Source organism: Micrasema longulum, unplaced genomic scaffold (assembly GCF_059751315.1).
Source record: "Micrasema longulum isolate JH-2025_06_02 unplaced genomic scaffold, ASM5975131v1 h1tg002162l, whole genome shotgun sequence".
Classification (NCBI taxonomy): Eukaryota; Metazoa; Arthropoda; class Insecta; order Trichoptera; family Brachycentridae; genus Micrasema; species Micrasema longulum.
The window spans coordinates 34,557-56,755 of record NW_028279327.1 but is presented as its reverse complement, the minus strand read 5'-3'; the positions used below and the strand labels follow the sequence as shown (position 1 = coordinate 56,755).

At 33.3% G+C, this 22,199-nt stretch overlaps 1 protein-coding gene across 1 annotated transcript in view; it reads right to left on the bottom strand.

The window, feature by feature from the left end:
- Nucleotides 1-21,639, bottom strand: part of LOC148272905 (transmembrane ascorbate-dependent reductase CYB561-like) — a 143,927-nt gene extending 122,288 nt beyond the window's left edge. Inside the window, exon 1 of the mRNA XM_088239421.1 lies at nucleotides 21,337-21,639. Coding sequence (XP_088095547.1) covers nucleotides 21,337-21,386 — 50 coding nt within the window. The 5' untranslated portion in view covers nucleotides 21,387-21,639. The remainder of the gene's footprint in view (nucleotides 1-21,336) is intronic.
- Between the last annotated feature and the right edge of the window lie 560 nt (nucleotides 21,640-22,199).

The following is a 22,199-nucleotide window of genomic DNA, read 5'->3' as shown; positions in this document are numbered from 1 at the left end:
CGTGTGGTTCAATAATTGCTTTGTAAATAGTTTCGCAGGAGTCCTTATCAATAAATCTTCTGATCCTTCCCAAAATTGATATTTTTTTGCAATCTTATTTATTACCATCTTAGCGTTTTGGTGAAATGTAAGTTTTGAATCCAACATTACACCTAAATATTTAATTTCAGTGACTTCATTAAGTTTTTCATTTTCTATTACAATTGATGGTGTAATTTCTATTCTTTTGTTTCCTATATTCATATATTTAGTTTTGTAAACAAGAAATAAGAAGGTATTGATGTTGATGTACTATTTAAATTGATAATATTTTGTGCATACATGTATGTATGTTTTCCAAATTATTATTCCGTTTTTTCATTAGCAGCTAAAGTATACTTACGTATTAACCGCAAGACTATTGTGATTTCTCTTATGATTTAGCTTTACCTACCACACGTGTAGGTGTCTTAGTTGAGGCGTGTTAGAGAGGTTTGTTTATAAACATTATAAAATGGTAAATAAATAACTAGAGAACTGAGGTGTGGTGGGTTCGTGATACTGCCATACATTAATCGATGCATAGAGCCATAGTTTCCTTTGTAATTCTACTATAGAACGAGCAAAATAATTATTGTGGCAATTTAATTTTCTTAAAACCACTGCCTTAAAAATATGAAATGCATCAAACTACTACTACTACTACCATCTCGCCATTTCCCAGTAGAGGTAGGCAGAAAAGAAATTTCTAAGAAGTCTCTAAATCGGTCGACATATAACTAAAAAGTTAAAGTGGTTTATACAAATGTGTAAACAAATAGTGCAAAATATCTTACTACATTTGTCCACGCAGATTGTAGCTGCGAGACGATTAGTAATCTAGCTTCAATAGGTAAATGTTATCAACTAACAAATAGTAAATGGGGTCTAGAATTCCAACCGTCCATGCGCTCAGTAGCTACAAGACTTGTTGTAATCTAACTTCTATTTTTTTAAATTTGTTTTTGATTTCGTGTATTAAAATATTACTTAAACTCTAAACTTCATTGTCAAATAAAATAAAATAAATGTAAATAGGGGCTAGATTTCTTACTGTGCATGCGCCCTGTAGCTGAAAGACGTGCTGTAATCTAGCTCCTATATATCATAATTGTAATATATCAATTGGAAACGAGAAACTTGAATCCCAACCGTCCATGCGCTCTATAGCTGCAAGACGTGCTGGGATATTTATTTATTGTACAGCGCCCTTGAGGTGATTGACACAAAAATAGCGCTTTATAAATTATCCAAATATATATTCAAAGAGAGAAATGTTTTTGGTATTTTTTTTTTTATATAATGAAAAAGAAATTTGCTATAAACTTAAATTTTGGGGACATTTTCAATGAGTTGTAAATAACTCACATTTAAAAACATATTTTAATACTCTTTATAACATGTATTTTAGTACCTCACTAAGCTGCTATAAATATTTCCTTGCAATTTTAAAAGTCAAATTGTTTTTGGTAACTATGTGCTTTGTGTTACATATAAGCTCTTTTTAATTTATATTATGTTTTGTATTGCAAGTAAATTATGTATGCCATTTTTTGCCAATAAACGCGGTATTTCAGAACTGGAATTGATATGAAAATGTAGTAAAGCCATTGCCGATTTAATTGGTCCACAACTTTCCGTGATATTTCGTACTAAGATACTATAGCTAGTTAATGTGTGAAATACCATCAAAGTAAGCCAGACTTTCGTTACTTTCTCCCATAAATATTTCACACTGAAGATCTCCACATCTGCCTACATTAGTATAACTTATTCAAAACAAAGCTAATCACCGATTAGACATTACTTCAATAAGGTGAGAACAAAGTGCATTAAAGATAATGCATCTTCAAAAGTACAGCGATAAACTTAACCAACTTCTTTTAATATATGTACATTTGTATACTCCTTGGTACGCGTCGTTCAAGATTTAAGGCTGTAGTCTGGTAAGACGCACGAAAAATGAGGAAATCATACGATTTTGCCATTTTAAAACGAACGTTTTTTTTAAATCGCACAATGATAAAAAATTTAAAAAATCATAAATTAGATAAAAACAATAATTTTTAAATGTATTTTTGTTAAAAGTTTTATGTAACTAAAATATAATTACTTTTAGACCGTCAGATTACGCCATTTCAAATTTAGACTAAACTTAGGTATCTGGTATCTTAATAAAGACTAAGTATCGATCTAAAATTTGGTGTAATAATTTGAAAATAATAAATTAAACATGAAAGTGGCCTAAGCCAAATTTCATTTTTTTGTTTTTGAAAAGAAATACAATCATTTTCAATCACATACATTTTTGTAACATTTTCCCTTATTTCCAAGTAAAATTATGCCTTTGGTAATACTTATAAAAAAATATATATTTATTAAAATATTTTAGTTGAAACTTTTTTATAGAATTGTATTCTCTTTTTTTTGAAAGAAGATAATTCTGGTTGTAACATTTAATTTTTAATCATATCTTATTTACGTTTTTATGACCTTCATACCTGCCCTTATCGGTACCAAAATAGGTTAAAAATATAAAAGGTGACTGAAATTTTCCACAAAGATAGGAAAATTAAATTTGCGCGGACCTAAAATAAGTGTTAAGGGTAAAACGAGAAACGAAAGATAAAAAGGAAAACAATAAAATATATTGACAATATTTTGAGATGAGTACCGGGCCCTAAGGCCTAGGTCAGGGCAGTTTATAAAAAAATAATGTAAGAGTATATTACAATAGAAATACAATTTTTAATGAGGGAATATGGAAGTCTAGGCATTTAAACGATGCATAAAATTATTAACTTACCCGTCAGTATAACGAGATCCATGTTTTTATTTAATTATTTTTTTTATTCATCGATCTAAATTGTTTTACAGAATAAAGATAAAGTTACATAGGGTATGTAGATACATAATTAACAATAAAGATTATTTCTCTCTTACTGAGTAAAAACTTCGTTTTACATTCATTTTTATTTTCTTAACAAGTTTCTTGAAATTAGATAATATATTATATTCTAAAATAAAAAATATTTTCCGCTGTATGGAGTTCGGGATAGGATCAGTCTAATGTGTTTTATTTTAATTTAAATTTAAATGTTTTATTATGAATTTGGTGTTGATTGTTAAAGTTTCTTCCCCACATACGTATAATAATTTTAAACTGCAATTGTTTTGCATCTATGCAAAATTAAGTTATTTGGAAATCTATCCATCTGTGTTGTAATTTATTTATTTATTTGTCTTAATTTATACATAACATTACTACATTCATATAAAGTAACTTTGACTATCTAACAAAGATAAGTAACCCCGTTTTAAGACAGTCAAAAAAATATTATTTTAGTATGAAAAAACACAATATTTAATAATATAATTATATGAAAAACGGTATTTTTCTTACATGAGGGATTACATAATTTCTTACATGAGTGATTACATTGTCAGCAGGTGAGAAAGAGGGGATATGGAAGGAGGTAATGAAAAATTCACCACAACGTCCAGACCAATTGAGAAAAAAATCTTTCACTGGCGGGAACCGAACCCGCGACGCCAGTTTCTAATCTATCTATCAGCTCTGACAACCTCTTGAGGTCTCCGCGACCAATTTCACTAATAAAAGCAGTCACCTCTTTGACTCAAATTATTTCCACATTTAATTTAATTTCCACGGTTCTGGCATTATATTATATATTTTCTATCTTATGAAAGTATTGTCTCTGTGCCAAAGAAGGTCTGACTATTTGTGGAGAAATCAGATCGTTATTAAAACTCCAAGTCTCAAGATGACGAGAAACTAATGTTAGGTATATGTCAATTACGAGAAACTCCGTAGGCAGTAAAATCCAATACTTGTCCACAAAAATTTGGACTTAGGAACTCAAAAGATTGTGGAGTATTTATTCAGTTTATAGACAAATTTATAATCATATAAAATATACATATTTAAGTGAATGATAGCATAGACAAGTCGATGAATCGTTTATATTGCCAGTGACGACGTACGGACTGGAAACCATGTCTGGGACACAGAAAAATAGCCAGAAACTTAAAACGCAACGGTCCATGGAAATACAGATGCTCGGTGTATGTCTAAGAGACAGAATAAGAAATTAAGAAACAGGGCGCCAAATCGCAGTCGTAGATATCGTGGCTCTTACACCAAAATTATAGGCAGTGGGCAGGATACTTGGTGAGGCAAAACGATGGCAGATAGACATCCAGAATAATAAAGTGGAGACCACGGGAAAAATAAATCAGGTGTTGGAAGGCCACAAAAAAGATGGGTCGACGACATTGCCTCGATAGCCCGTAAAACATGGATGATAAAAGCGGGTGATGGGAAGGAGTGGAGACGTTTGGAAGAGGCTGAAGAAGAAGAATAAGAAGAGTGATAGAAAAGTTTAAAATAAAACTTTTTAATTGTTCGCAGAAGCCATTCGGAATAGTATCAATACTTATTTACAGTACTACATTTCGTTTACAATTTTTCAGACATAAGTCCCAGATCCTTGGGACCAAAAATGATATTAGAATTTAAAAATGGTTTTCTCTAATTATCAGACCAATTTGTCTACCTTTTTGCAGACCTCTGTCTTAACGAGCGGTCAATATTATCAAATCAGGTTTTGTGCTACTAAATTTTCAACAATTGTGTCGTTTTTGATCGACTATGCTCGCAGATAGTATTCCTACTCGGCAGCTAATCGCGGTATTTATAGACCCGGTTGGCGTTGCATGAAATCCAATCTGCTCGGAATGATGGCGATAATAATGAGTGCAGTTGTCCGTTCAGTAACGAGGCTCAATTGACCCCGGACCTCTCCGCAAGCAACGGCACCTGCTAACGACCTTCGCAGGACTGAAACTACATTCAGAACGCACGCGACGCACATCAGAAATCACCTCGGATAAATCATAATCATAGATAATGAAAGGAAAAAAAAATAATTACGAACTGTTTGAATAGTGAAAATCGGTAAAGTCAGAATCACAACTGATTTTATTTTTAGGCTGGCAACACCAAATGGTGTTGTCAATGGAATATTTTTTTATGTTAGTTCGCTTCGTACAAGTGGCTTGTGTTGTGATTGGTTATTTCATCAGTATTGGTGTTTAAATGTTGCCATTGGAAATTAGAAAATCAATGCCTTCTATTATTTTTACTAATTTAAAGAGTCGGTTTTGCGTTGCAGACTATTAATTAATTATAATTATTACTTTTAATTAAATATTATTTATTAAAGGTCCCAGGATAGCTGATCGCTCCGCTACAACAATTGAAAATTTAAGCATAGTGACAAACATTTATTTGATAATTGCCATATGAAGCCTGAAGCATAACGTCGCGTCGCACAGTGTTTCGTTTCATACAAGCTAGAAACTAAAAATTCTGAATGTACTTTTAACTCACGTATGCGATTCATTTAATCCTAAAAAGAGGTTTTTTTATTAAATATGTAATAATAATTCGTTTTATAAAAAATATGTCACATATTGTTATTTAATAAACGAAATAAATTTTCTGGAAATCGATATCTGCATCCAATAATGTATTTAAGGATCATAAATAATTGAAATTATTACTTTAATTCTATTGACTGATAAATCGGTCAACCTATAAAATAAATCATTGAAAATTATATTAGATACTTAGGCATAAAATAAAGATTTCACCCGAGAGAACTAATCTGCCTTCACTTGTTTTGTCAGAATAACCATTTTACAGCTGATTTCATTATGTTAAACATGAAAACTCAAAGGGTTTTAATAAACTTAAAAGTTTGACATTGTAAGGAACACAAGTGAGGCAACGGACACAGCAACCCTTGGTATCTACTGTCATCCAAGGCGTTTTGGCTGGCAAGGCCATGTACTACGTATGCCTTCCGAGAGCCTTAACCATGCTTGCCTATGTTACAAGGCATCAGGTTCTCGGCGTGCTGGTCGTCCACTGTTGACAATTTGTGGGCAGTTTGCGTCAGAGTTGCGGTACGTGGACTTAACTTAGAAGGATGTACGGGAGGTCGATCGCTTGGCCGGAGGCAGATTATGGAATCCATATGCTCCACATAGGGAGCGGATATGGTATGATGATGATAAAACTTAAAGGTCTGTAAATAAAACATTTGTTTTAAGTGATTTTCAAATAGATGTATTTTGAGAAATATAAAAAGAGCATGTAATGTAGATAAGCCAAAGGAATAAAATTCTTGTCGAGAAACTCCATTAATACTAATAAAGTTCATTTCACTGAGTTTGGCGCCATAAATATAACAGGACATGGTTGACTTATTTTCAGCCAAAACGTTGCAAATTTTACCATCTACCATTGTTAAAAGCATTTTAAATTTTATGGACAATACTACACCTCCAATATTAACATGAAAATTTTCAAGTTTTTCAATTGCATCTTGAAGTTTTTCGATTTCAGACTTAGGTAAGAATATCAGTTTCTTTGGCGAAAATAAATTTAATAGGACGACAATAAGAGGTTGAGGAAGGGCTTAAATTTTGCCAAATTACTATATTAGGGTCATCATTAAGCCTTAGTTGTATTGGAACGAATGACATAATAAATAAAAATTCATCTATTGCATGCTCTGTGTGAAATTTCTGTTTATAATTACTATGTCCCGAGCTTCCATCTCCACCCCACTAGCATATAAGAGTCAGTACAGAACCTGAAGGAACTCTTTCTTTTAAGACTTCTGATTCTACATTTAGCAATCGTTCCACCGTATGATTTAAAATCGCTTGTAGCTGGATTTCTGCACTAGTTTCCGTTATTTTGACAAATTCCTCGCTCAGGCAGCATGTTTCTTTTGCTTTTCATAAACTATAAAATGCCGGATATATGTTGTGGCCGGTTTTTATGGCATTTTTACGCATAACTTTGTAGGAATGCGAAGATAATTTACAGTCAACGTATAAACTTAGCGCTTCCTCAATTGTCAATGCCCGCTGTTTGTTTACTTGTTGACGTTTCCTACGTATTTTTGCTACTTCATTGGGAGTAGTTTTCAAAATTTTCTTTAGGAGATCGGCAACTGTGCGTTTTCCTGATGTTTGAATAGATACCTGCGTGGCAAACGAAAGTTCTTCAGATGTCTTCGTACTCACTAAATCACGCACTTTTGTTCTTTTGTACTGATCACTGCATGCCCCAAAATCCTTTGCGGGCCTTCCAGTAGACGTAGATGGTTCATTCATGTCTACTAAAGGACTTTGTCGAAAGTTTTCACATATCAAAATATTTTCACTACCGTCGAGCCACTCAATTTTTTTTTTAACAAATCTATCTAGTTTACAGCCAGATTCGGTCTATTTTCTGCTTATATTTAAACAAATAAGCTTAATTTGATTTTTTAACAGTTTTTTACCACTTGCACCGAGTTCAGTGACTTCAAATTTACTAACAATAATATTTAACACTCCTTGAAGCCTTTCTTTCTTCGTCAAACTCTTCCACATCACGTACAATTCTTGCCTGGAAATCTCGTATCTGGTACCTGTAAAATAACAAAATAAGATAGATGCAACTTCGTGCGGTAAAATATCGAAACTGTTATGAATTAACAATAAATTGGTCTATTGAAAAATAAAAATAATATTTTGCTACTTTGATATACTCTCCGAGATAAATTCTCGAGAAGTTAGAAATTGATATTTTTTTAACTACTGAAAAATACATAAGTTAAATTATTGTTTTTTTAAATACCTAAATGAAATACATTAAAATATTAGAAAAAAAACCACACAACATACCTTCCAAAATAGCTTCCATTTTTTAAAAAATCGAAATAAAAAATTTTAAACTTGATAAACAACCTTTACACGTCGGACGCCAAAATGCAAATAAATGTAATTAGGCTTTCAAAAACCAATTATCCGACTTTCATATTCTGGTATGAATCACCCTAAGCATTAATCACCCCAATTAGGCTTACAATCGTCACACTAACTATCTGGTAATGTCCCCATGACGTCATCGTTTAAGAATTCAAAAGTGACTTTTTATCTTGTAGCTTGTATGGGTCAAAACACTGTGCGTCGTTGCGCTAGCAATATCTTTTGAATAACCTTTTTTTTAATAAAGGAGGATTTTTTTAAATATTTTTTTTTTATTGAAAATTTATTTATCAACCCTTACGGATTATTATATTCATTTTACACAAATAACATTGAATTTTTTATTCATACTCTGTTGTTAATAATATTTTTTACATCTTTTGAAAAGTTTGTCTTTTATTTAGTTTTGTCTAGTAGCTTATTGTATAATTTCAGTCCCTGGTTCATTAGTCTCGACTGTCCTTGTTTCGTTTTAGAATGTTGTATATGATATTTTTCTGATATTTTCGTATTGTGTCCATGTTTACTACAATTTTTTTTAAGTTTTAGCTTTAAAAAAATGTACTGTATCTAATACTCAACATGATAGATTTTATGATTATGCTTTTAATAATTCAATTTTAGTATATTTTATCTCTTTGAAAAAGTTCGCAGTTTATATGGTATTGAATAAAAGCCTTTTTACAACTGTTTAAAGAAAATTGTACAAACAATGTAACAGGATGGCAGGGGCGAATCGTCCAAATAAGAGATTTTGTACAGCTAACCATTACATTTGACTTTCGATAATAATGTTTTATAGTAACCATGCTTATGGGAAAATAAATAAAATATTTGTTATTTATAATAAATCACCACCATCGTTTATTTCTTCCTACAAAAAAAATATATATAAAGTGCGCCCAGCCCGTTCTCAGTGAATGATGAAACTAGCCGATTACCTCGCCTTATTTCTCCTTACAAAAAAGTACATTATATTTTACGTCTTTAACCTAGTCGCATTTTTTAGTACTAAAGCAAGCTGGCAGATGACAAATATTATTTAAAGGTTCTCTATTTGAAAACACGTATTTTGAACATTATTTCTGAAAGACCATTTTTCTTTGATAGAATACATATTATGTATCACATAGGACATGTGGCGTTTGCAGTGGACGTTTTTGGCATTATTCATTTTTTAAAAGAATCGTCCAGTCCTCAGTGTTGACATTTAAATCATTATGGAAATATCTGCTGAATGTCATTGTGGAATCTTTCAATTAACAGGTATTGTATCAAAATAGTATGGAATAAAGCTACGTAAATCGCGTGTTTGATAATAATTGTTGTTCGAGTTGATTTTCACAGAACCACAGAAAAAACACTGTCATTTATAATTTTATCACTTGCATATTATGTACTTATATGTAGGCACAAATTTGTTAACGAAAAGGCGGACTGTAAATGAAAATCGAATTTCATTCAGTTTTGTTGATTGGGAAATATTTGAGAAAGGAATAGATACATGGAGTAGATACCTACCTTTAATGTAATCTGAATGTTCTTCAATTTCTGGCACTGGATGACAAAATGAACTATTAAATGGAACAATGTTTTTCTCGACGCGCGACGATTCCAACCACTTTTTATCTGATTTTTTGTCAAGTCAAAAATGTTGTATTGTTTTTGTTCTAAATCCGAATCTTCTAATTTTGAATATCTTCTATCTTGATGTTAGGTAGGTACCATAAGGATGGGTCAAAGGAAGGGTGGGAACGAAAGGTAATCGGCCAGGAATAGTATCGATAAATGCTGTTATTTACTTAATAAATTAATGAACATTTTTTGCAGATTACCTATAAAATAAATCACGGCTCGCCACTGCAGGATGGTCAAGTCACCGTTGTGAAACCAAAAACACTTAAATATTTAATACAATATGCCCACAAGTGATAGTTCTATGTTCCTGTACAAAATAAAAAGGATGTTTCCAATTACATGCGGTTATTCACAAAACCCAAGACCGTGAACTATGGAGGAAAATAATTAAATCGTCGGCGTCCCGTGGAGTCGTCGGACCGTAGCGTTTTGACCAGAGCCCTTGCCATTAAGATACATACGGTACAAGTGATTTACGGTACAACAAATTTTTGATAGGAAATTTCACCGGTAAATGTAACTTCATTTTTTAATCGACAACAACAAACCATCACGCCGTTTCCCCGTAGGGGTAGGCAGAGAGAATAGAACGCCATAACACTCTATCTTGGCATACAGACCTCGCTTCCTCTACATTCATACATCTTCTTATGTACGCACGCCGATTATTCCTACTTTTGACATGTCCATCTTCAAGTATATGTTGGACTTGATCGTGCCATGTCTTTCTCGGTCTTCCTCGTTTTCTGCATCCATCAACATTTGCATCGTAGATCCTTTTAGTCGTTCTTTCGCTGTCCATTCGCTCTACATGTCCAAACCAACGCAGCACCCCTTTCTTAATTCTATCAATAATGCATGTCTCAGCCTTACACACTTCACGGATCTCTACATTTGTGCACCTATCATACATCGTTTTACCACACATTCGCCTGAGGGATCGCATTTCGACAGCATTCAACCTACTTTCATCATTATTTTTCCAATTCCATACTTCGCTCCCATACATTAGAGTTGGAACTAGAACTCCGTTGTGAACTGCTAGTTTAGCCTCCTGCGATAAACATTTGTTTGCCAAAGTAGATTTTAGTGCACCGTTCACCCTGTTCCCGGCACTCACCCTCCTTTCAATATCTTTATCGGCCTTTCCGTCCCTAGTAAACATACTTCCGATACATACATACTTTCAATCGTGTTTTTACATATATTCGCAAGGCGAATTTCTAATGAATGGATATTGAGAATGAATGCTGTCGAAATACTACCTCTCATACGAATGTGTGGTAAAACTATAAACGATTAAGTTAAGGGATAAGCATTATCGACAAAATCAAGAAAGGAATTCTGCCTCGGTCTGGGCATGCGGAGCAAACGGGCAGCGAAAGAACGACTAAGAAGATTTTCGATGCGAATGTTGATGGATGCAGAAATCGAAGAAGACCGAGAAAGACATGGCATGACCAAATCCAACAAATACTTAAAGATGGACATTTTGTAACTGCATGGAAAATTTCAATATGCAATATCGACAAATAACGATAAATCTATATTATGTATCTTTTTTGGGTGATACCGTGTATGTTGGATTTGATCCGACGTTTCGGCTACCATTGCAGGAGCCATCTTCAGGGAAAACTGTGTGTTTTATAGAGAAATGTATGTGTTTAAGTACTAGTAATTTGTACCGTGTCACAGTCAGCAGTAGGCACATTTCTTGTTTTGTAGGAAAGAATAATTATGTTTATGTACTAGTAATTTGTACTGTGTCGCAGCCGGCAGTAGGCACATTTCTATTCGTTTTTGTCATATGTAGTGCTGGGAACCATGTTGAATTTAATTTAAGCCCGTCGTCTTTGTTTATATTATTTGGATGTCTGTGTATTTCAATTGCCTCTTTTATTATTCGTGCACTATAATTACTAGTTTTATGTAGAATTTTTGGTTCAAAGGCGAAAAAATGTCCTGTGTCTATAAAGTGTTCCGCTATTGCGGATTTGTCTGGATGTCCAAGTTTACACGCTCTTTTGTGTTCGTCAATTCTCATCTTTGCTGTGCGCCCTGTTGGACAAATAATTATTCTTTCCTACAAAACAAGAAATGTGCCTACTGCTGACTGTGACACGGTACAAATTACTAGTACTTAAACACATACATTTCTCTATAAAACACACAGTTTTCCCTGAAGATGGCTCCTGCAATGGTAGCCGAAACGTCGGATCAAATCCAACATACACGGTATCACCCAAAAAAGATACATAATATTGATAACAGTGACCGTGAAAACCTTCGCACCTATTTAACGATAAATCTCTTTGGGCCCAACAATGATCGTAATCCGCTTTCTACAGATTTTTCATTTTGGGCAACTGAAATAATTTTAAATATTTTAAAATCTCAGTATACAAAATACGATATTTAAAAAAATTACATTGATCCACATGATGTGAAAATGGTTAAGACGCTGCCACATATCCGGGATCGATTCCTGGGAAGATCACAGGTGTATTTTTCATGTATCATTAGGCTCTTAGTAAATTATTTTATTAACATTTAAAGCATCAACTTTGTGGTCAAACATGTTACTAAATGTTATTAAATATTTGTATACAACCACTTTTCTATCAAAAATCAATAAAACAATTTTTATATTCTGTTAACAGTAATCATACAATAATAATACTAATAGTGATGATAAATAAAGAAGAATTCTTTAAGTAAATGATGTAATGATGTATTACGTAAATACTATATAGGTACTCGAATGTATCAAAATTTTTACCAAATAATATCAAGCCTATTTTTCATACAAATAAAAATACTGATAAATTATTGCTTAATAATAAACATAAAAAAGTTTATTAAATAATTCAGGCTGTTCTTCAGTTCTCGTAGGAAGAACATAAAGAAATTTCGATATTCATATATAGTTGGATAATTTATATAGCGCCATTTTTGTGAAAATCACCTCAAGGGCGCTGAGGGGCTTCATATATGAGGTGCGGTGCCTTCGCAACAATTTCTCCGAATTTGCGAATCACCTAATAAATTTTAATCATGGCATAAAATAAAGATACGGGAGTCAAAATCTTACATACAAATAATAAAGGGTTAAAGGAAATATTTCACATTAAGAAGCTTTAAAAAATAATGTTCCTTTGATCAATAATCAAACAACCTTTCAATATAGCCCACTATACGATGTTCCATTGTAATGGTCGCCCTATACCTGTTAAACTTACGCTTCTCCCTTCATCCCCTCCTTTTTTTTCAACTATTTCTCCCACAACACAAAATATTTTTAAAATAATATTAATAATAATAATTATGGATAACTTATACAGCGCCATTTTCGTAATATAATACCTCAAGGGCGCTTTACAAAGTGATTTTATAAAGATATAAATTTAATTTTAACTTTTAATTTAAGAAAAATAATGTACTTTTTCATATTACTTTTTCACCACATGCTAAGAATTTATTCAAATGATTTAGAGAACAAGTGGGTTTTAAGTTTCTTCCGAAATATCACTTCACTCTCACAGTTTCGGATTTCTGCTGGGAGAGCATTCCATGCCGTAGGGCCTACGACCGCAAATGCACGTTCGCCGAATTTAGTGCGCTGTTTGCGTAGAGGTATAATAACTTTTCCTTTCGACGTAGATGTAGCTGATCTAAGCGTAAGACGTCTGTCAGCTAGTTCATCTGGAATGCAGAGTTCCCTTAGATATTCTGGAGCAGAGTTGTGCAGTGACTTATACATAAGCCAACAGAGATTGTATTCCACCCTCTGTGGAAAACGTAGCCAGTGCAATTCCCGAAGTAGTGGAGTGATATGACTGATATTAAAATGCATATCGTGATGTTTCATATTTTTGTGCAACAACCATGGTGAAGGTGTATAGTGGGTTTTGCGTGTTGGTTTAATAGATGTCCTGACGAAGAGACGGGTACGTCTCGAAACCGGTAGACATAGAAAAGTCGGTAAGTAGTTGTATACAAAAATATTTAATGACGTTTAGTAAATTATTTTATTTCTTGAACACGCATATTATATTATGTGGTTTCGTTTTTGTATTAAATTTACAATTGGAGATAGTATAGAGTAAAATAGATGAACCGAAATTGGTAGCGTGACCCCAAAGGCCAATTTCATTCAATTCAAGATCAGTCGTATCAGAGCGAAGGAAACTGGTCTGAGGTATAATGTTCTGTTATGTATACCAACTATTTCATTCAGACGCACATTTTGCTAATTAGCACCTGCTTCACGGCCACTACCTGTTAGGAATTACAGAGATTATTCTACAAGTAGTAAGAGCTAGGTGTGATGCTTTTTTGTTCTTTTTGGTGTCAATCTCTTAAGACAATTAGCATTAGCGTGAGAAAAATATAATTTGACCAGTTCAAGAATAATACTTAATTCCTATTGTTCTTTACAAAATTAACATTTATTTCACGTGACGACAGATGATTGAAAATGGCAGATCTAGTGATAGATCACGAATTTTAATATAACAATTGTTCGCGTGTAACTATAAATATCTGTGATTAATCATTTGGAATTGTGTAGGTACAAATCAGATAACACAAAAAACGGGGAAGATAATCAAGATGTCGAAATAGAAAGAAGGCGAGGTTTAGCATGAGCCGCCTTTGGTAAGCTCTCATATATCCTAAAATCTCCGAAGTATTTACATTATTTAAAGAAGAAACTTTTTGATGCTTGTGTTCTCCCTGTACTGACATATAGCTGTGAAACTTTTGTGTTCACGAAACATTTTTTACACAAATTATCGGTGACACAGAGAGCCATGGAAAGGAGAATGCTGGGTATTTCGTTGAGAGATAGAAAAACCAATACATGGATTAGAGCGAGAACAAAGATTACCGATGTGGTCCATAGGGCTGCCAACCAGAAATAGAGCTGGGCTGGTCATATAGCCAGAATCACAGACTCTAGATGGACCAAAAAAGTCCTGGAATGGCGACCCAGAACGGGTAGAAGAAGTGTCGGCAGGCCTCAGACAAGGTGGTCTGATGACAAAGGACGAGTAGCAGGAAGTGGTTGGATGCGGTTGGCTCAGGATAGGGAAATATGGAGACTAAAGGGGGAGCCCTATGTTCAACATTGGACAAGAGACGGCTGATGATGATGATGACTACAACTAATTAAGTTGAAATGAAATGAAATCTTAAATAGCAAAACTGAATTGAAGTGACCGTATTTTTTATTTTTCTGGTAAAATTTACGTATGTTTTTTATTGGGGAAGTTGCGTTTAATAATTTGCTTGGTCATCTAATAACTAATTAGCCAGGTAGATGTCAGGCTAACGAATCTGTACCTTTAGGATTTTGGACGGGCGTCAGTCTCTTGGAAATGACATTGAAATGGGTAGGTTTTTTAAAAATTAATAATTATAATAATGGTTTCGTGTAAAGAAATAACGATTTAAATTGACTGCTACACGTATCAAAACGTAATCTGAATAAAAGTAAAAAATAAAATGTGATGTCACAACTTAAAGCTATTGAAAATACGGCGTATGATTATTCGAAAATAGTAAATAATTTTTAAAAAACGCTAGAATACATCACGTATACAAGTACACCAAATATGCATATCTTCGGGACGAACGATTTAGAAATTATTGTCAAAGAAAAAACTTTGTTTCGTCCAATGTGACTATGTCCGTCTTACTCAAAAGAAACGACTTCAGTTTTAGGAGATAGTACCCGGGTTCGTATTTTAATGGGAAGTTAAAATTAATCTTTAATTTTATATACAAAGTAAAATTAAGTTTTCTGTATGAAAAAAAAAATATGTTTACAATTTTTTTTCTTAACATGTTCAATTACCGGTTACCGACGAAGATATTTTGAATTTTCGTACAAATATACACATTTTTGTACATAAATATCGATGTTAGTTTATGCCGTCTCGATATGTACCGATGATAATCGTATAGTAAGATAGCACACGAAAATGGGTGTATTTCTATGAAAATTCAAATTACCTTCGTCGGTAACCTGTTATTGAACATGTTTAGAAAAAAATATGTAAACATATTCTACTTTTCACACAGAAAACTAAATTTGACTTTGTAGTTCAAAATAAAGATAAAATTGAAGATAAAAAATTTTAAGATAAAATTTAAGATAAATTTTAACTTCCCATTAGAGTACGGGCCCAGGTGTTACAACACTAAAAATTTTAATACAAAAAAATAATAAAAGTGATAAAATTGTGTACAGAGCACTGAATTTTTAACAACTTATCTAAAGAGGCCTTCGAACAGATAGTTTCGGGTGCTCAAAAAAGTTCCGAAAGAGCTTGAGAATTAGAGCTTGGAGTCGGGTGTTATAAAGCGATCAAACCAGATGAATTATTGCTGGTAGGTACTTGTGGAACAAAGTGGAGCAGTGCTGACTGTTGGGAGTGCGGAGGTACGGAGTACTGGATGAGACGCAAGTCGCTGCTGGCATGTAAGCGGATACCTAGAATTACGGCAATTGCTGAACAAGTGGACCCGCGCTGTGAGCCGCCAACAGCGGATGAAAATTAGTAGCTCGCGATTTAGAGCCATTACTGGGCTTAAAAACATGTTTCGCCAACAGGAAGTGTCAAATAATAAACTAGAAGAGAAAACTGCCTTTTATTGGGAGAATAGGATTCACTTATCACGCGGATCGGATGGGATACGGTTCCCAGGGTATTGTTAAAGGTCATGAATAAAATGTCCGAAAACGCCCGGCTCGCAGACTTTAATTAATTAGCATTGTTGTAACAGACGAGCGCTGGTGGTAAAATATAATGCTAGACGTGATATGTGCTGAGTATATTACATATCGTCCTGTAGCTAACAGCACCGCGCAAGTAATTTTTATTATTTTAACAGGATAACGAAAAAACTGGTTATTTTATAGAAAGCACAACTAAATCACGCCTTGAAATGTATTAAAATCAAATGTTTATCCATAAACTGTCGCATATTAAAAACTGTTAAGTGTAATTCCTCTTTGATTCAATAAAATCTGCTCTTTTTTTGCTATCCTGTAAAAAGAACAAAATTGACTTAAGCGGTGTTTATTTTATTTATTTATTAATGTATGCATACATTTCATATTTTACAAAATGACACAAAAAGACTGACAAATTCTGCTTGTACTAGGAGTAGGCTCAGCATACGGGTCGGCAATCCTGAAATATTAGTATGCCTAATGTTGCAATCGGTTCCTATATGGGAAAATGCCTGTTCTGAGAAACCGATTTGTTGCGACAAATATGGTTATCGAATAAGTTTCCTATATATAAAAATAAAATTGGAGAAATAGAAAAACAGTTATAGCCCAAAAGAGAAGAAAAAAGTACAGTTTACGTTACTACTACCATCACGCCATTTCCCCGTAGGGGTAGGTAGAGATAATGGACCATATATTTTCGATACCTGACATATATTTTCGATACCTGACACCCTCTTTCCAATATGACACCCACACACCCACCCTCTCACTCACTTACACTCACACAAACACACTAGTATGTATTGTACGTGTATTTAATGTATTTCTGTGGATATCTGTCATTGGTTTTATTCTCTGTATATGTTATTTGTTATATTTTTATTACATGTATTACTGTTGATATCCCCAATAAATAAAAAAAAAAAATATTCCTATTTAAAATGAAACACTTTATAATTTTTACCACACAAGAGTTTAATATATTATAATACAACTAATTTTAGATATTCTGAATTACCTTAAACTATAGTCCTTAAAATATAGCTTGATTAGAATGACAGCTGTCAAACTAATTTCATTAGTGATGGGAAATTACTGATCACTGATCAAATCGATTTTATCAGTTATTTCATGCAATCATGAAACTCTGTTTCCGAAAATTTATATAAAAAACGCATAAACAAGCCTATTTTAGTGTGTTTAACACAATTATTCTCAAAAAAATGAGACATTTATACTTTTTTCATGCACAACATCAAATGAATTATTTTTTTAGTCGATCAATTTACATTGATCCCATCTCAACGTTTTTACAAAATGATGTAACCTTTATGAACGTCGTTAATAATTAGGTTTATATTAGTTTTAAAGCTGATTTTATATATTAATGTTGATTTATGTTTCAAGAATTGTATTAAAAAAAATTATTAACACGCCAGATACAAATGATTTTACGTATGTCAATATAAATAACTTCTTTGACGTTACTACAAAGTTATGTCGTCACTTTTTCTGACAACTGTCATTCTAATCATGGTACATTTTATGAACTATAGCTGTGTTATACCTATATATTAAACTCTTAGGTAGTTTACTTAATTAATTAAATTACAAAGTGTTTCATTTTAAATAAATTAGAAATGTTTTTCCACAGAGTAAATGCTGAAACAATAAATAATTACTTACGCGGTGTTATCTAAGCGACGCTTTTTATTCTAAGTTTGTCGCAACAGAGAGGGAAAATATTTTGAGACGGGAATATGAAATTACAGGCATTTACAGGGCTTATGGCCTATCTTTGGCTGGTTTAGTTTGGTTGGCTACTTTACACACTGTGTAAGATTCACCATTGCGCTCATGTTTAAACATCTATATTTGCTGAATTTTTCCATCTGTTGACTTTTGTGAAGTAAAATACCTGAAACCTTTATCATTTGGGTGAGACTCAACGAATGTAAAGTGGCCACTCAAACCAGCCAAAGACAGGTCATAAACCCTGTAAATGCCCAGACTTCCATGTTCCCTTTTCAAAAAGGTTTTCCCTCTTAGCTTTATCAAATTTAGATCTAAATAACTCCCTAGGGAGGAAATCCAACCAGTCTACATACATTTGGACATGCTCAAAACATTGTTGACGATGTTCTTCAATTACAAATATATTTATACTTTAGCTGATTCATTACTAAAACCGTCATCTTCCAGCTAAATAAAAAAACTGACTGATCAGAAGAAGCATTGGTCGAATGTTGTGCTTTAAAAAAACATAATATTTACTTTTAATATTTTTTTGTCTAACCAGCGCAGCGAGTGATGACGCGAGATAACTACAGTGGTTAATTATTAGCCTTACGCTTTAGGTAAAACGTTTTAGTTATTATTATAATGATAGTTGATATTGTAAAAAGTATATTGAATTTGTCCAAATTTTGACTGTATTCGAACCCTTGGGAGTTATCAATATGAATATATTTAAACAGACATTAAGAATATTTTATATAAGGTTTCAGCTCTTTAACTTCACAAAGATCAACAGATGGAAGTAACGAAGGAGTATAATATGGTGAATGCTACACAGTGTGTAAAGTGGCCAATTATACCAGCCAATGACGAGTCATAAGCCCGGTAAATGCCTAGTCTTCTATATTCTCTTAAATAAAATGTATTTCGTCTCTGTTTAGCTAACTAATATACTATGTAGTATATTAGTTATTATTGTTCTTTAATTATCTAATATTTCAAATATCTTCCTGTCAAAAAATTCAATGCACAATGTGTATGCATAATTACTATTTTGCTTACTATTTTTTCACCATAAAAATTGTAATTAAGTACATTTAAATAACATTTTAATGCAAATTAATGGCAATGCCTTAAATAATAATACGGTAATTTAAATTAACAATTAGATGAATATTTTATGTTGACCCTGTAGGAAATCGAACCTGGGTTCTCATGCATAACACTGATTAATAAACAGCGATTGTTATGCAGATTTGAATAATTTATTTAATTAGCAATAATAAAATACTAAATCATCAAATCAATGTGAAAATTAATATTTAATTGCGTAAAGTGTATCTTTATTTAGAACAAATAATTGAATTTTTATTTATTTATTTGTAGATTCGATAAATGAAAATTACTATGCGTATTTTATAAAAATCAAATAAAATGAGCCGATTGATATTGCAATCGGTTTGTCATTTTCATTTAATTATAAAATGTTATTTAATTAAACTTTATACGTATATAAAATGTTTAAATAAATAAATATTTTTTGGTTTTTAAAAGTCTTGGCGTTTTTATGATTTACCCAAATATTTCAATTTCGGTGGACATGTTCAACGAGTTGTAAAAAAATTACCATTGTTAAACGGAAATCAAATTGTGGTAGAGCGGGATGCGAACCTCGGACCTTTGATCCATGAGTCCACAACCTAGCCACGAGACCACAACCCGATTCCTTCCACACATGGTTACGTGTGTGATAAAACTAAAAACACCAAACTTCTGAGAATAGAAAACTTAATTTGACTTCCCATTGTAATACGAGCTCTGGGTCCCGATTACAATGGGAAGTTAACAGAGTTACCTTCGACTGTGTAAAGAAAAACCGATACTTGTGTACGAAAATGGGCATATTTGCATGAAAAGTTAAAGTATCTTCGTCGGTAACCTATAATTGAACAGGTTTGGAAGAAAAATTGTATGCATATCTGCTTTTCATACAGAAAACTAAATTTTTCTTTCTGGATAAAATTGAAGATAATTGATAACTCGGGACCCTGGCTTAGACAAGTTCTGAGGATACTTCAGGAGAGCCTTAACCCAAGTCGCCTCGCCTCTACCTGGGGGATACAGCTGTCCTGGAAGGCCGTCGATGACGATCTTTCGGCTTTTGGCGAAACTATGGTACACGGGATTGACGTGGGAGGAGGCAAGATTGCTGGCTGGCGAGAGGGTCTCATTGAGACGGCTGGCAATGGTGGACATCACCACATGCACCTCTTAAGCGGAAGAAGTATGAAAAACCCTCAGACGAGATTAACAAATTACAACTGAGATAGATAACATTTTAGAGAAAGAAATATAAAAGTCGGGGCTTTTACAGGACTTTGATGCTTTAAATCGTCATCAAAACATACACATTTATAACATATAAATATCGATTTCACTTTATACCATTTCTATATGTACTCAAGATCGGAAAGGGTGGTATTCTTAACGCTACAGCGCGCATAGAGAACTTCTATTTAACGCGTATTTACGTACTAAATACACGCTAACAGAGCGTTCTTTATGCACGCTACAGGGTTCAGAATACCAGCCCTGGCATACATATTAACTGTCAAAAATCACAGATAAAATCTAATTAGGTTTTAATATTTAACATATATTACCAAAGAGACGGATAACATTTTAGAGAAGAAAAAATGAATGTCTATTTGTTTACAGGGCTTATGACCTGTCATTGGCTGGTTAAAATGGCCGCTTTACACATTGTGTAACATTCATTTCCCCTCTGGTATGATGGCTACTCTCAGGTAAAATTTCTGAATAATTATATCGAGTGCTGATAATTCCTCGTCGTTGTGATCTGTTAAGCGCGTTTGCTTACCATGCCTGAGGTCCTGAGTTCGATTTCCGGCAAGGCCGACATTTAACACAACGTTATGTGTGCAATTAAAAGGTCTGTGCACTGGCTTCTGCATTTTAACTTCGCGTTACAAAATAAATGATTAGCTGTGATTGGAGTAACATTGGACTATGCGAAACGGATAACATAACATGTTGAGTTATTATATTTTAAAGCAAAACGCGAGCGGTGCGGAATAAATATATTTTTTTAACAAAATAGGTTGACGAAAAAATCGGGTTTATTTTATGCAACCGTGTTAGTTAATGGGAGAAGAAAAAATAGCGAGAGAGGAGGGTTCGAACTTCGGATTTCTGGTCCATGAATCTGGCCTGTGTCAAATTTACTTTTTGCACACAAAATTGTACTACAACAGGGTCGGAGCAATTATTTGAGATGATACAATATTGCAATCATTCTAATATTATTTATTGTATTGAATTAAACTTACTGTTGTGCCGGCGAGTGATGTTTGTTCTTTCCCATTTCGTTCCTGGCCATTATTTGTAAACACAGCACAAAATATTAAAAACAAGAATTAAAACAACCACAAAAATAACGAAAACCGTGTCTCACGAGAAGACAAAACAGTTGCGCGTAAAACACACAGTAAACAAGGAGTAACAAGTGTTATTTAGTTATTTAATTCACTTGCGCACAGCGGAGCCAACAACTAGCACTCGGCCTGCAGAGACAAAAGCCGCCAATGCGCAAGCAGGAAGCAAGATGGGATGAATTATCTCCGTTCACCAATAGGGAGATTCGCGCACTGCGCACGCGCAGTACTCTTAACAAATTATCAGTGCCCTCTATTAGCACAACGCTAAAACGAAATCGAATGTAGCGTGGACGCAAACCTTAATTTACAGATCTCGTATTGATTGCGCTGATGAATCATTAGTATTCTGACAAAAGCGGATCGATTTTTTTCAATAGATTATAAACATTATTTTTTACAAGTATATCTCATTAGAATTTAATAATAATTCGCTTATGGAGAAGCCCTTTCAAAAGCATTGCATTTTTTTGGTTTTTGATTATCAATAAACATGTAACGGAGGGTTTGTTGCTAGTTGCTACGCTTGCAATTCTCGACTTGAGTACCCACGACCAGTAGATTTGTTTTAAGCTGTAGCTTACTTACTCGTAATTGAAAATCCTAGAATGGTTTTTGTCCATATGGGCGTCTCTATAAGATCAACAGATTGAAGAATTGAAGAAACATGAATGTTCTAACATCAGCAAAATGGTAAATGTTACAGATGCAAAGTGAAATTTGGCCATTTAAACCAGCCAATGACAAGTCATAAGCCC